Source organism: Oncorhynchus mykiss, chromosome 10 (genome assembly GCF_057628025.1).
Source record: "Oncorhynchus mykiss isolate SJ-2025 chromosome 10, ASM5762802v1, whole genome shotgun sequence".
Classification (NCBI taxonomy): Eukaryota; Metazoa; Chordata; class Actinopteri; order Salmoniformes; family Salmonidae; genus Oncorhynchus; species Oncorhynchus mykiss.
Window position 1 is genome coordinate 80,800,579 of NC_143031.1, and position 12,922 is coordinate 80,813,500.

At 40.9% G+C, this 12,922-nt stretch overlaps 1 protein-coding gene across 1 annotated transcript; it reads right to left on the minus strand.

Annotated features, from left to right (window-relative positions):
* Positions 1-1,829: 1,829 nt before the first annotated feature.
* Positions 1,830-4,199, minus strand: LOC149980489 (scavenger receptor cysteine-rich type 1 protein M130-like). Its single transcript, XM_090188572.1, has 4 exons — positions 4,001-4,199; positions 3,268-3,573; positions 2,873-3,142; positions 1,830-2,152 (listed from the first exon to the last, which is right to left on the minus strand). The coding sequence occupies exons 1-4, from the start codon at positions 4,197-4,199 to the stop codon at positions 1,830-1,832; spliced, it is 1,098 nt and encodes a 365-aa protein (XP_090044698.1).
* Positions 4,200-12,922: the final 8,723 nt, after the last annotated feature.

Genomic DNA, 12,922 nt, shown 5'->3' on the forward strand with positions numbered 1-12,922 from the left:
CTACTAATAACATCATAACAATAATCTACATCATAATCAATAATCAATATCTTAACATTTTTTATCAATAGCATCACTATCTCCATATATATACCACCAACAACATCATGAGGTAAACAACAACAAACCAAAACGACTTGAGTAAAAGATTATTATAATAATACCTGGACGAAAAATGGTAAAGACACTAAATAAGATAAAGAATCAGAGACACTAAATAAGATAAAGAATCTAAGACACTAAATAAGATAAAGAATCTAAGAGACACTAAATAAGATAAAGAATCTAAGAGACACTAAATAAGATAAAGAATCTAAGAGACACTAAATAAGATAAAGAATCTAAGACACTAAATAAGATAAATAATCTAAGAGACACTAAATAAGATAAAGAATCTAATAGACACTAAATAAGATAAAGAATCTAAGAGACACTAAATAAGATAAAGAATCTAAGAGACACTAAATAAGATAAAGAATCTAAGACACTAAATAAGATAAAGAATCTAAGAGACACTAAATAAGATAAAGAATCTAAGAGACACTTCAAGATAAAGAATCTAAGAGACACTAAATAAGATGAAGAATCTAAGACACTAAATAAGATAAAGAATCTAAGACACTAAATAAGATAAAGAATCTAAGAGACACTAAATAAGATAAAGAATCTAAGAGACACTAAATAAGATAAAGAATCTAAGACACTAAATAAGATAAAGAATCTAAGAGACACTAAATAAGATAAAGAATCTAAGAGACACTAAATAAGATAAAGAATCTAAGAGACACTAAATAAGATAAAGAATCTAAGACACTAAATAAGATAAATAATCTAAGAGACACTAAATAAGAGAAAGAATCTAAGAGACACTAAATAAGATAAAGAATCTAAGAGACACTAAATAAGATAAAGAATCTAAGAGACACTAAATAAGATAAAGAATCTAAGACACTAAATAAGATAAAGAATCTAAGAGACACTAAATAAGATAAAGAATCTAAGAGACACTTCAAGATAAAGAATCTAAGAGACACTAAATAAGATAAAGACATGAAGACAAAAGCAAAAATCAAAACATTCTGGACACAAAACAGAGGTAATTGAAAATAATTAAAACCCCATGTTACCCAAAACCCCATGTTACCCAGAACCCCATGTTTCTCTGGTGGTAAAAACCAAACTAAATAAATAATGGTGGTTGCAGTCACTCCTTTTAGATTTCTTCCAAGGTTCTAGAAAGAGAAACTAATTCTGAACTTGTTATTAAAATTAGAACCACTTCAGGTTTGTCACCACATTTTAAACACCAGTCCACTGCTGACCATCGATTTAAAACACAAAACTGACCTAAGATCAGCATGTAGGGTCAGCTTCATTCTACTCTTACTCCATCCCCTGGGCTGCTCTCTCCTCTCCCGGTCCAGCTTCAGCTCTGGAGCTCAGAGAGACCATCTCCATGGCATTGACATAAAGATCCATGCTGCTCACCCTGTTCACTCTCATCTGCCTCCTGGTGGGCTAGGGAGACACAGCACCAACAGTCAGACATTTACTCTCTAGTATCTCCATTCTCTCTCCTTCCCTCTACCCCTCACCCTCACCCTCTAGTTTAAATGACTGATAACGTCTGAGTAAATGTCTTTACCTTGTAGTACAGGTAGGAGGTGGTGATGGCTGTCAGTAGGATCAGCAGCACTACAACGTGTCTGATGATGAAGGCTGGCAGAGGAGAGGCTGCAAACAGAAACACCTTTGATGAGGGGACTGATCATCATCACATAGATCTGTGGGAAATCTGTCAATGACAAAGTTATAAGTCTGGTTCATGTTCAGTTACCTGTGATGGTGAGGGAGAGGAACTCACTCTCAGAGGAGAAGCTATGAGAGAAAACGTAATTGTCATAAACACAGCTGTAGTTCCCTTGGTGGTAGTCATCTGCGGCAGGGAAGAGGAAGGCAGCAGAGTGATTGACAGCTGGCTGAGTTCTGTTGGAGCCGGTGAACGTGAGAAGGAAGGAGCCTCCTGGGTACTGTGGCTGAGTGGAGCAGGTGATGGTGAAGCTGTAGCCCCTGAACATCTCGGGCCCCTGGTGGCCCCTGGAGACCCCTCCCATTGAGTCAGTCAGGAAGATATCAGGCTGGACCAGGAGATCTGTAACAATAAAAGAGAACAAGAAAAACCTCTTCAACTAGTTTCCTATAGATATGACAATAACATCAGCATGTAACAGTGCCAGCCACCCTCCCTCACAGGGCAACATGAGTAGTCGGCCTACAGTCACTGAGACAACCATGTGACTACCATGTGACAGTGGTAGTTAGTAGAGACGTTCACTGAGATAACCCTCACATACAAAAGCATTCTGGGATATTTAAGTTGTATTTGAAGCCTATTTGACTGAGTGATCTATTTAGTAAAGCAGACTGACAAGTTAAACAGTCATCATGAGAGGTGCAGAGGAAGTTGTATGAATGAAGGAAATCAGTTGAATATAATTATAATATGTTGATATTTCCTGAGCAGATCACTCTGAGTCCAGGAATCAGATATAATACATGGACAAAAGTATGTGGAACTCAGCAGTGAGTTTTACAACAGAGGATTATTTTTACGCTCTACGTGGTTCAACACTCGGCGGTCCGTTCTGTGAGCTTGTGTTGTCTACCACTTCACTGCTGAGCCGTTGTTGCTCCGAGATGTTCCACGTTGAAAGTCACTGACATCTTCAGTAAGGACATTTTACTGCTGATATTTGTCTATGGAGATTGCGTGGCCATGTGCTCAATTTGATACACCTGTCAGGTGTGGCTGAAATAGCCGAATCCACTAATGTCCACATACTTTTGGCCATATAGTGTATCTTGTTATTACCTGAGCAGGTCACTGTGAGTCCAGGAAGGAGATCATCCATTCTCCAACACTCCCTCAGTGAAGTCTCAGACCCAGAACAGGAAACTCCAAACCCTATAGTGGTGTTTCCAGGTTGTGCTGAAACAGTGGAGCCACAACCCAGCTGTCTACACACTACTGCAGCTACATCCCAGTCAGCAGCTCCCACAGTCCTCCACTCTCCCTGGTCGTACCGCTCCACTCCACCAGCACAGCGACTGCCTCCTCCCACCAGCCTCACATCATCAGGCTCTGAGAAAAGAAAAGAGAGAGAATGTAATCTTACTATTTTCTGACTAAAACACACCTATATTGTCTCTCATATTCTTCACTCCAGATGACAAACAATGTTGACTGAATGACAAACTGTTTCTTACCTGAGCAGGTGAGTCCAACAGCATTACCAGGTAGGCAGGTGTTGTGTTTTCTGTCTGAGGTGTCACAGTCCAGGAGAAGGGACTCTTTGCCTTTACACTGGAACTCTTTATCCCAGGTCTGACCCTCACCTTCTCCATAGAGCCCCCCCTGTAGAGCTGCAGGAGCCCCACAGCCAACATCCCTACAGACTACCTCTGCATCCTGCCGGTCAAAGTCAGCTTCACACACTGAGGCCCAGGACTGATTGGACTTCACCTCCACTCTCCCAGAGCAGAGACCAGCTCCACCCACAAGCCGCACAGACTCTAGAGAAAAAGAGTTGGTTGAACATTCAATCAGTTTTGTTGATGACACTGTCAAGGACTAAACACAAATATGTTGGATAAAAGATTGTAGTTTGCTATGTTTGATACTGTAAGAGGTAGAAATGGGTTCTTAGTCACTCAGGATCGGGTTGGGAATAATGCAGGCAGGAGACAGGAATAAGTTCACTTCACTTTATAGAAAATAAACAGCTGGACATCCATCAGGCAGCTTCACTTCAGTACCATCTGAACTACAATGATCTGCCCATGAACATCTCCCATAAACCAATATGACAAACACAAATATAATGTTTAAATACATCTGACATCTCTCCCTCTATTTAAATGAAATAAAACACATAAAACATGATACATGGTAATATTGTATAATGTATAAATAAATCTCTCAATATGACCCGTCTCTTACCTGAACAGGTCACATGATGATAATATCCACCATCACAGACACCACGTCCACCTATGATGTCACACTGTCTAATAGAAGACTCATTTCCATAGCAACTACTATATAGTCTGACTCCTCTTCTTCCATCTTCAAACAGAGGTCCTCTAGATTCAGCTACAGGATTCCCACAACTCAGGTCTCTACACACACATATTAACATCTTTCATGTCCCACAAACTAGAACATAGACCTGACCACTCTCCTTCATTGAAGACTTCCACTGTCCCAGAACAGGAAGTGGTTCCATTCACCAGTCTGACTGAGAGTTCAGCTGTAAACAGCAGAGAGGAAAACACAGTGGTGAGGACAGATGATGACAGTGATTCTGTTATTCTAACAGCAGTAATGCTTTGTGGTTGACAAGTATTAGTAGTTCCATAAAACACTACTTGTTATTGGGGTTTAGAATGGTTTGTATGGACACATGAATTTCTCCATGTGGGATAATAAAGTTGACTAATATTGAACTGCTATAATCACTGTAGATTTATATTCTACCTACCTGGTGGACTGACGCTTTGAGCCTGGAGATCTGAGGAGAAAGAGAGAGACAGAGGAGAAAGAGAGAGAAAGAGACAGAGAGAGAGAGAGAAACAAAGGAGGAAGAGAGGAGTCAGAGGAAGAGAGAGACAGAGGTTAAATGAACATCAACGTGACCTTTCATGATGTGATGGGGAAGACAGGCTTATCGTTGGTATGGTGCAACAACACCCATGTGTACATACACTATATATACAAAAGTATGTGGACACCCCTTCAAATTAGTGGATACTATTTCAACCACACCCCTTCCTGCCAGATGCATAAAATCAAGCACTCAGCCATGCAATCTCCATAGACAAACATTGGCAGTAAAATGGCCTTAATGAAGAGCTCAGTGACTTTCAACATGGCAACATCATAGGATGCCACCTTTCCAAGTCAGATGGTCAAATGTCTCCCCTGATAGATTTGCCCCGGTTAGCTGTAAGTGCTGTTATTGTGAAGTGGAAACGTCTAGGAGCAACACCGGCTTTCCTCTGTTGCAACACTCACTAACGAGTTTCAAAACTGCCTCTGGAAGCAACGCCAGCACAAGAACTGTTCATTGGGAGCTTCATGAAATGGGTTTCCATGGCCGACCAGCCTCACACAAGCCTTAGATACAAATGGGAAACGCCAAGCGTCAGTTGGAGTGGTGTAAAGATCTCCGACATTGGACTCCGGAGCTTTGACCACATGTTCTCTGGAGTGATGAATCATGCTTCACCACCTGGCAGTCTGACAGACAAATCTGGGTTTGGCTAATGCCAGGAGAAAACTACCTGCCCGAATGCGTAGTGCCAACTGTAAAGTTTGGTGGAGGACGAATCATGGTTTGAGGATGTTTTTCATGGTTCTTAACGCTACAGCAAACAATTTGATAAAAAATATATATTTTTAGTACTCACACATGAATCATATGCTGTTTTCAGGTCATGTGTTGTTTTAAGCCAGCAGTAAAAACACACTGACAGGACAGTTCCTCTTATGGCCACTAGGTGGTAATCTGGTGTCACAGACGCAGGACTGTAGACCAGAAAGAAGCATTGTCCCAATTATCTCTCCTTTCTCCTAATGTGTGCACTTGGTCCCTTCACTGAAATGACTGGTATACTAAATATGGTAGAAACACATAATTGAACCGCTCTCCTTGAAGTTCTTGATGATCTGATAAATGATTTATTTAGGTGCAATCTTACTGGCAGCAATATCTTGCCTCTTTTTCTGCAAAGCAACGATGACGGCGCGTGTTTCCTTGCAGGTAACCATGGTTGACAGAGGAAGAACAATGATTCCAAGCACCACCCTCCTTTTGAAGCTTCCAGGCTGTTATTTGAACTCAATCAGCATGACAGAGTGATCTCCAGCCTTGTCCTCATCAACACACACCTGTGTTAACGAGAGAATCACTGACATGATGTCAGCTGGTCCTTTTGTGGCAGGGCTGAAATGCAGTGGAAATGTTGTTTTGGGATTCATTTGCATGGCAAAGAGGGAATTTAATTAATTGGAAATCATCTGGTCACGCTTCATAACATTCTGGAGTATATGCAAATTGCCATCATACAAACTGAGGCAGCAGACTTTGTGAAAATTCATATTTGTGTCATTCTCAAAACTTTTTTTAGTTAATTACTTATATACATGATTAGCTCAATCAGGTGATATTAATTACGGATAAATTATTTTATAGAATAGCATGTCATAGCAATTATTCCGACATAGCCAAAGACACGACAACACACACACACACACACACACACACACACACACACACACTTTTACATTGACAATTTACTTATTCTGCTCTGTTCTTCATGTACATATCTACCTCAAATACCTTATTATTATCTATCCTGATGTCTAGTCACTTTACCCTGCCTTCATGTACATATCTACCTCAAATACCTTATTATTATCTATCCTGATATCTAGTCACTTTACCCTGCCTTCATGTACACATCTACCTCAAATACCTTATTATTATCTATCCTGATGTCTAGTCACTTTACCCTGCCTTCATGTACATATCTACCTCAAATACCTTATTATTATCTATCCTGATGTCCAGTCACTTTACCCTGCCTTCATGTACATATCTACCTCAAATACCTTATTATTATCTATCCTGATGTCTAGTCACTTTACCCTGCCTTCATGTACATATCTACCTCAAATACCTTATTATTATCTATCCTGATGTCTTGTCACTTTACCCTGCCTTCATGTACATATCTACCTCAAATACCTTATTATTATCTATCCTGATGTCTTGTCACTTTACCCTGCCTTCATGTACATATCTACCTCTAATACCTTATTATTATCTATCCTGATGTCTAGTCACTTTACCCTGCCTTCATGTACATATCTACCTCTAATACCTTATTTTTATCTATCCTGATGTCTAGTCACTTTACCCTGCCTTCATGTACATATCTACCTCAAATACCTTATTATTATCTATCCTGATGTCTAGTCACTTTACCCTGCCTTCATGTACATATCTACCTCAAATACCTTATTTTTATCTATCCTGATGCCTAGTCACTTTACCCTGCCTTCATGTACATATCTACCTCAAATACCTTATTTTTATCTATCCTGATGTCTAGTCACTTTACCCTGCCTTCATGTACACGTGCATTCAGACCCTTTGTCTTACAGCCTTATTCTAAAATTAATTATATCAAGCTACACACAATACCCCATAATGACAAACAAAATTGTATTTAGATTTTTTTGCTAATTTATTAAATGTAAAAAAACAGAAATATCTTATTAACATAAGTATTCAGACCCTTTGCTATGAGACTCGAAATTGAGCTCAGATGCATCTTGTTTCCATTGATCATCCATGATTTGGAAAGGCACACACCTGTCTATATAAGGTCCCACAGTTCACAGTGCATGTCAGAGTAAAAATCAAGCCATGAGGTTGAAGGAATTGTCCGTAGAGCTCTGAGAAAGGATTGTGTTGAGACACGGATCTGGGGAAGGGAACCAAAAAATGTCTGCAGCATTGAAAAGTCCCCATTTAAGTGACTCCATCATTGTTAAATGGAAGTAGTGTGGAACCACCAAGACTCTTCCTAGAGCTGGCCGCCGGCCAAACTGAGCAATCGGGGGAGAAGGGCCCTGGTCAGTGAGATGACCAAGAACCCGATCGTCACCCTGACAGAGCTCCAGTGTTCCTCTGTGGAGATGTGAGAACCTTCCAGAAGGACAATCATCTTTGCAGCACTCCACCAATTAGGTCATTATGGTAGAGTGGCCAGATGGAAGTAAAAGCCACATGGCAGCCGCTTGGAGTTTGACAAAAGGCACATAAAGAATCTCAGACCATGAGAACTGAACTGAATGATGAGCATCATGTCTGGAGGAAGCCTGGCAAGTCAAGTATTATATATCTGTTGTTTATTTTTAATACATTTGCAAACATTTCTAAAAATCATTTTTTTGTTTGTTATTATGGGGAATAGTGATGTCGGTGATGGAGCATAGGGGCGGCAGGTTAGACTAATGGTTAGAGCATGGACTAGTAACCAGAAGGTTGCAAGTTCAAATCCCCGAGCTGACAAGGTACAAATCTGTTGTTCTGCCCCTGAACAGGCTGCAACAGAATAAACACTAAAAAACACATCACATTTAAATAGCTGTAATAACTTATCTCTCTGTACACTATTCTGATTAGATGCTATTTAATGCTGAGTTTGGACACAGGTTTCTATAGGAACACTAAGGCACCTGGACCACATATTGAGATGTGCCTTTTGTTAAGTATATCAGTTGTCACATAATGTGACAGTTGTAAGACAGTTAACAAAGTAGCTGAATTGTCAAAGACCGTAGCCCGAGGTCACCCAAAGATAAGTAATCCAGAACTTTCTCTTGTAAAGAATTACAAATCTACCACTTTCATATAAACCCCTCGATACACAGCAGAACACCTACACTGAATCCATCCAACAAACATCCTGATTTGTTTTAATGAACACTTTTTATGACACTAAAATAACCTTCAACTACAGTATATATGAAGGGATTGTTGTCATTGTTACATTATATAGGCTACAGGAAGTTATATTCTTCCATTTTAAATAATTTGAATCCATCCTCCTTTTATGAAAGAAGAACCCTGTTGGAAACCCTTTTTTCTAAGAGTGACATCACAATACCCCATAATGACATCACAATACCCCATAACAGCTGAAGAACCCTGTCGGAAACCCTTTTTTCTAAGAGTGAATTCAACAAGTTCAACCTGTTCAGGTTCCACCATTTCATTCTGAACTCCAACATGACGTGACATTTTCTAAATTGTTTTCATATTTAAATTAAATATCCTGATTTGTTTAAACTAACACTTTTTATGACACTAAAATAACCTTAAACTACAGTATATATATATGAAGGAATTATTGTCTGTTGTGACGTTGTATTAGTTAATGTGGCGACTGCTGCTCATCAAATGATTAACAGGTTATAATTGCGTGATTAAATTAATCAGGAAATGATTAACTCATTAACCTGTGGCACCATGGGAAAATCGTTTTTATTGAGTTTCTATTTCCCAAATGAACTCAAAGAATATCAGAATATCGATTTTACAACAGTCGCTGAACAATCAATTTCCTCTACAGTCTCATTCTGAACGTCGCATAATTCGGGAATCTGCACAAACCCGGGTCTCACCAATGAGTCTGGACCAATTTTAGTTGATTATTTATTTACTAGCAAGCTAAAATGATAATATTGTCAAGATCGTCGTATGAGTGAGACCAAGGCGCAGCATGGGAGGCGTACATTCTCTTTTAATGAATGAAACACTTAACAGAAACAACAAAACCAACAAAACGTGAAGCTATACAAAATAGTGCAGACAGGCATCTAAACATAGTCAAGATCCCACAAAAAACAAAATGGAAATGGCTGCCTAAATATGATCCCCAATCAGGGACAATGATAAACAGCTGTCTCTGATTGGTAACCATATCAGGCCAACATAGAAATACAAAACCCTAGATGAACAAAACTAACCCTAGATGAACAAAACTAGAATACCCACTCTCGTCACACCCTGACCTAACCAAAATATTTAGAAAAAACAGAGGTCAGGGCGTGACAGTACCCCTCCTCCAAAGGTGCGGACCCCCCACCGCAAACCTGAACCTATAGGGGGAGGGTCCGGGTGGGCATCTACCCTCGGTGGTGGCTCCGGTTCGGGTGTAGCCCCCGCTCCCTACGCTGATCCCTCCGCTTCTGTTGAACTGGACCGTGGATCATCGCCATTGGCTCTGAACTAGGAACCACCGCTGGAGGCTCTGAACTAGGAACCACCGCTGGAGGCTCTGAACTAGGAACCACCGCTGGAGGCTCTGAACTAGGAACCACCGCTGGAGGCTCTGAACTAGGAACCACCGCTGGAGGCTCTGAACTAGGAACCACCGCTGGAGGCTCTGAACTAGGAACCACTGCTGGAGGCTCTGAACTAGGAACCACCGCTGGAGGCTCTGAACTAGGAACCACCGCTGGAGGCTCTGAACTAGGAACCACCGCTGGAGGCTCTGAACTAGGAAGCACCGCTGGAGGCTCTGAACTAGGAACCACCGCTGGAGGCTCTGAACTAGGAACCACCGCTGGAGGCTCTGAACTAGGAACCACCGCTGGAGGCTCCGGACCGCAGAACGTCGCTGGAGAAGCTCTGGACTGGAAACTGTCGCCGGAAGCTCTGGACTGGAAACTGTCGCCGGAAGCTCTGGACTGGGAACTGTCGCCGGAAACTCCTCTATTTGGCATAATATGCTTTCGCCATAAAGCCTTTTTGAAATCTGACACCGTGTTTGGATTAACCTTTCTGATCTCCCCATCCCGGATCCGGGATCGTGAATACAGACTCAAGCTCATTACCATAACGCAACGTTAACTATTCATGAAAATCGCAAATGAAATGAAATAAATATGCCATCTCTCAAGCTTAGCCTTTTGTAAACAACACTGTCATCTCAGATTTTCAAAATATGCTTCTCAACCATAGGAAAACAATCATTTGTGTAAAAGTAGCTAGCTAGCGTAGCATTTAGCGTTAGCATTAGCATTAGCATCCAGCACGCAACATTTCAACAAAAACATAAAAGCCTTCAAATAAAATAATTTACCTTTGAAGAACTTCAGATGTTTTCAATGAGGAGACTCTCAGTTAGATAGCAGATGCTCAGTTTTTCCAAAAATATTCTTTGTGTATTAGAAATAGCTCCGTTTTGTACATCACATTTGGCTACCAAAAAAAAACGAAAATTCAGTCCTCAAAACGCAAACTTTTTTCCAAATTAACTCCATAATATCGACTGAAAACATGGCAAACGTTGTTTAGAATCAATCCTCAAGGTGTTTTTCACATATCTCTTCGATGATATATCGTTCGTGGAAGCATGGTTTCCCCTCTCAATCAAATGGAAAAATACTTGCACATGGCTTTGCGCACCAGTTTCGACGCAGGACACCAGGCGGACACTTGGAAAATGTAGTCTCTTATGGTCAATCTTCCAATGATATGCCTACAAATACGTCACAATGCTGCCGACGTCTTGGGGAAACGGCAGAAGGTCTAAGCTTATTCCTGTCGCATTCACAGCCATATAAGGAGACATTAGAAAACAGAGCTTCAGAAATTCTGCTCATTTCCTGTTTGACGTATCATCTTGGTTTCGCCTGTAGAATGAGTTCTGGGGCACTTACAGACAAAATCTTTGCAGATTCTGAAACTTCAGAGTGTTTTCTTTCCAAAACTGTCAAGAATATGCATAGTCGAGCATCTTTTCGTGATGACAAAATATCGCGCTTAAAACGGGAACGTTTTTTATCCAAAAATGAAATAGCGCCCCTAGAGATGCAACTGGTTAACAAGAAGTTCATCTTAAACCGATGTATAACACTTGTATGTTATTAATTTTTATGATGAGTATTTCTGTTTTTGAATTTGGCGCTCTGCAATTTCACTGGATGATGGCCAGGTGGGACGGTTGCGTCCCACACCCCTTAGAGAGGTTAAACGTAAAACACGTAGTTACATTCTAGCTGCGGGTCCAGTTCCAACACTATGTGTAGGCCTAGCTGAGGTGACCCCGAATCCCAAGTTTCGGCTCGATAGGTCATTCGAAGCCTGAGCAGCGACCTTAATTGGTGCTGAAAATCCACTTTTTCCGAGCTTTGCTACGGTCCGTCTGTATGGGCCGAGGTGGGTTCAATGCACCTAGTCCTGTGACTCTGGGACTTTTGTAAATGTTGTCATTTTCGCATTGGTCAAAATGATTTGAAGTTATTGCAAATGTACAAGGCTGTGTCTCGGTCTAAAACCTAATAGGGCCACATAACTCACAGTGCACTATCGACTTAACCTCTAGAAAAGGGTTCTAAAGATTCAGAGCTCTAGGTCTGACGGTTCTTTGATAGTTCCAACGAAGAGAACTATTGCAGGCTCTGTGTGTCTCTAAGCCCCTCACTGTCACACCATCCTTGCTGTGTGTGTGTGAGAGTTTTTCTTGGAAATTTGATGGGAGAAATGACTGATTTACAGTTCATGAGGGTTGCCTAATCACACAATTGAAGTTTTGGAAAGATGTGACTTTTTGAACCCTTCAAAACAGCCCCTATGACCCCAATTTAAGGCACTTACGGTTGGCACAGGAAGCTTAAAGTAAACACATATCCTCGTTGGCGTAGGCTTTTACAGAATCCTGAGTTTTAAGTCTTTACGTTAAGAACTGACTGATTTACAGAGGGTTGAATGCAGTGTTTTCACAAATTGCAGGATGGGTATATCAAAACACCTTTAGGGTGAATTTAACCACTTCCGGTTGCTCCAGGAAGCTTAGAATCAACACAGGTAGACCTCATAGTGGCCTGATGGATGGTCATCGAAAACAGGTTCATAAGGCAATGATAACCCACATAGGCTTCAGGTTGAATTTTGTGGAGCAGGCAATGTATTCCAATGGGGAGAGAAGTCATTGCAAACTGTTTGATGTAAACACCCTGTTTTCACTGTTAAGGGTTAATGCCACACGGTTAAGGTTAGGCTTGCACAGATCGGGAAGACCTTAGGAACGTTCCTGAGGTTGACTTGTGCTTCTAACCCTAACGTTTCTACCACTGCCACCCAAAAGCACCTGAAATTTAGGCCAGGCTTCATTTTGGGCCTTCTTATTTGCATGGTCGCTGCGGTCAGACTGAGTGAGCTATGGTCAAATGGGGCGTCTCATTGAACTCGGCACGGCCTAGAGACTATGGTGATGCCATTTGTTTCCCTTTCTATGATGATTTAAGCCTCTCCATTTGGGCATTTCAGCACTATTTGATGGT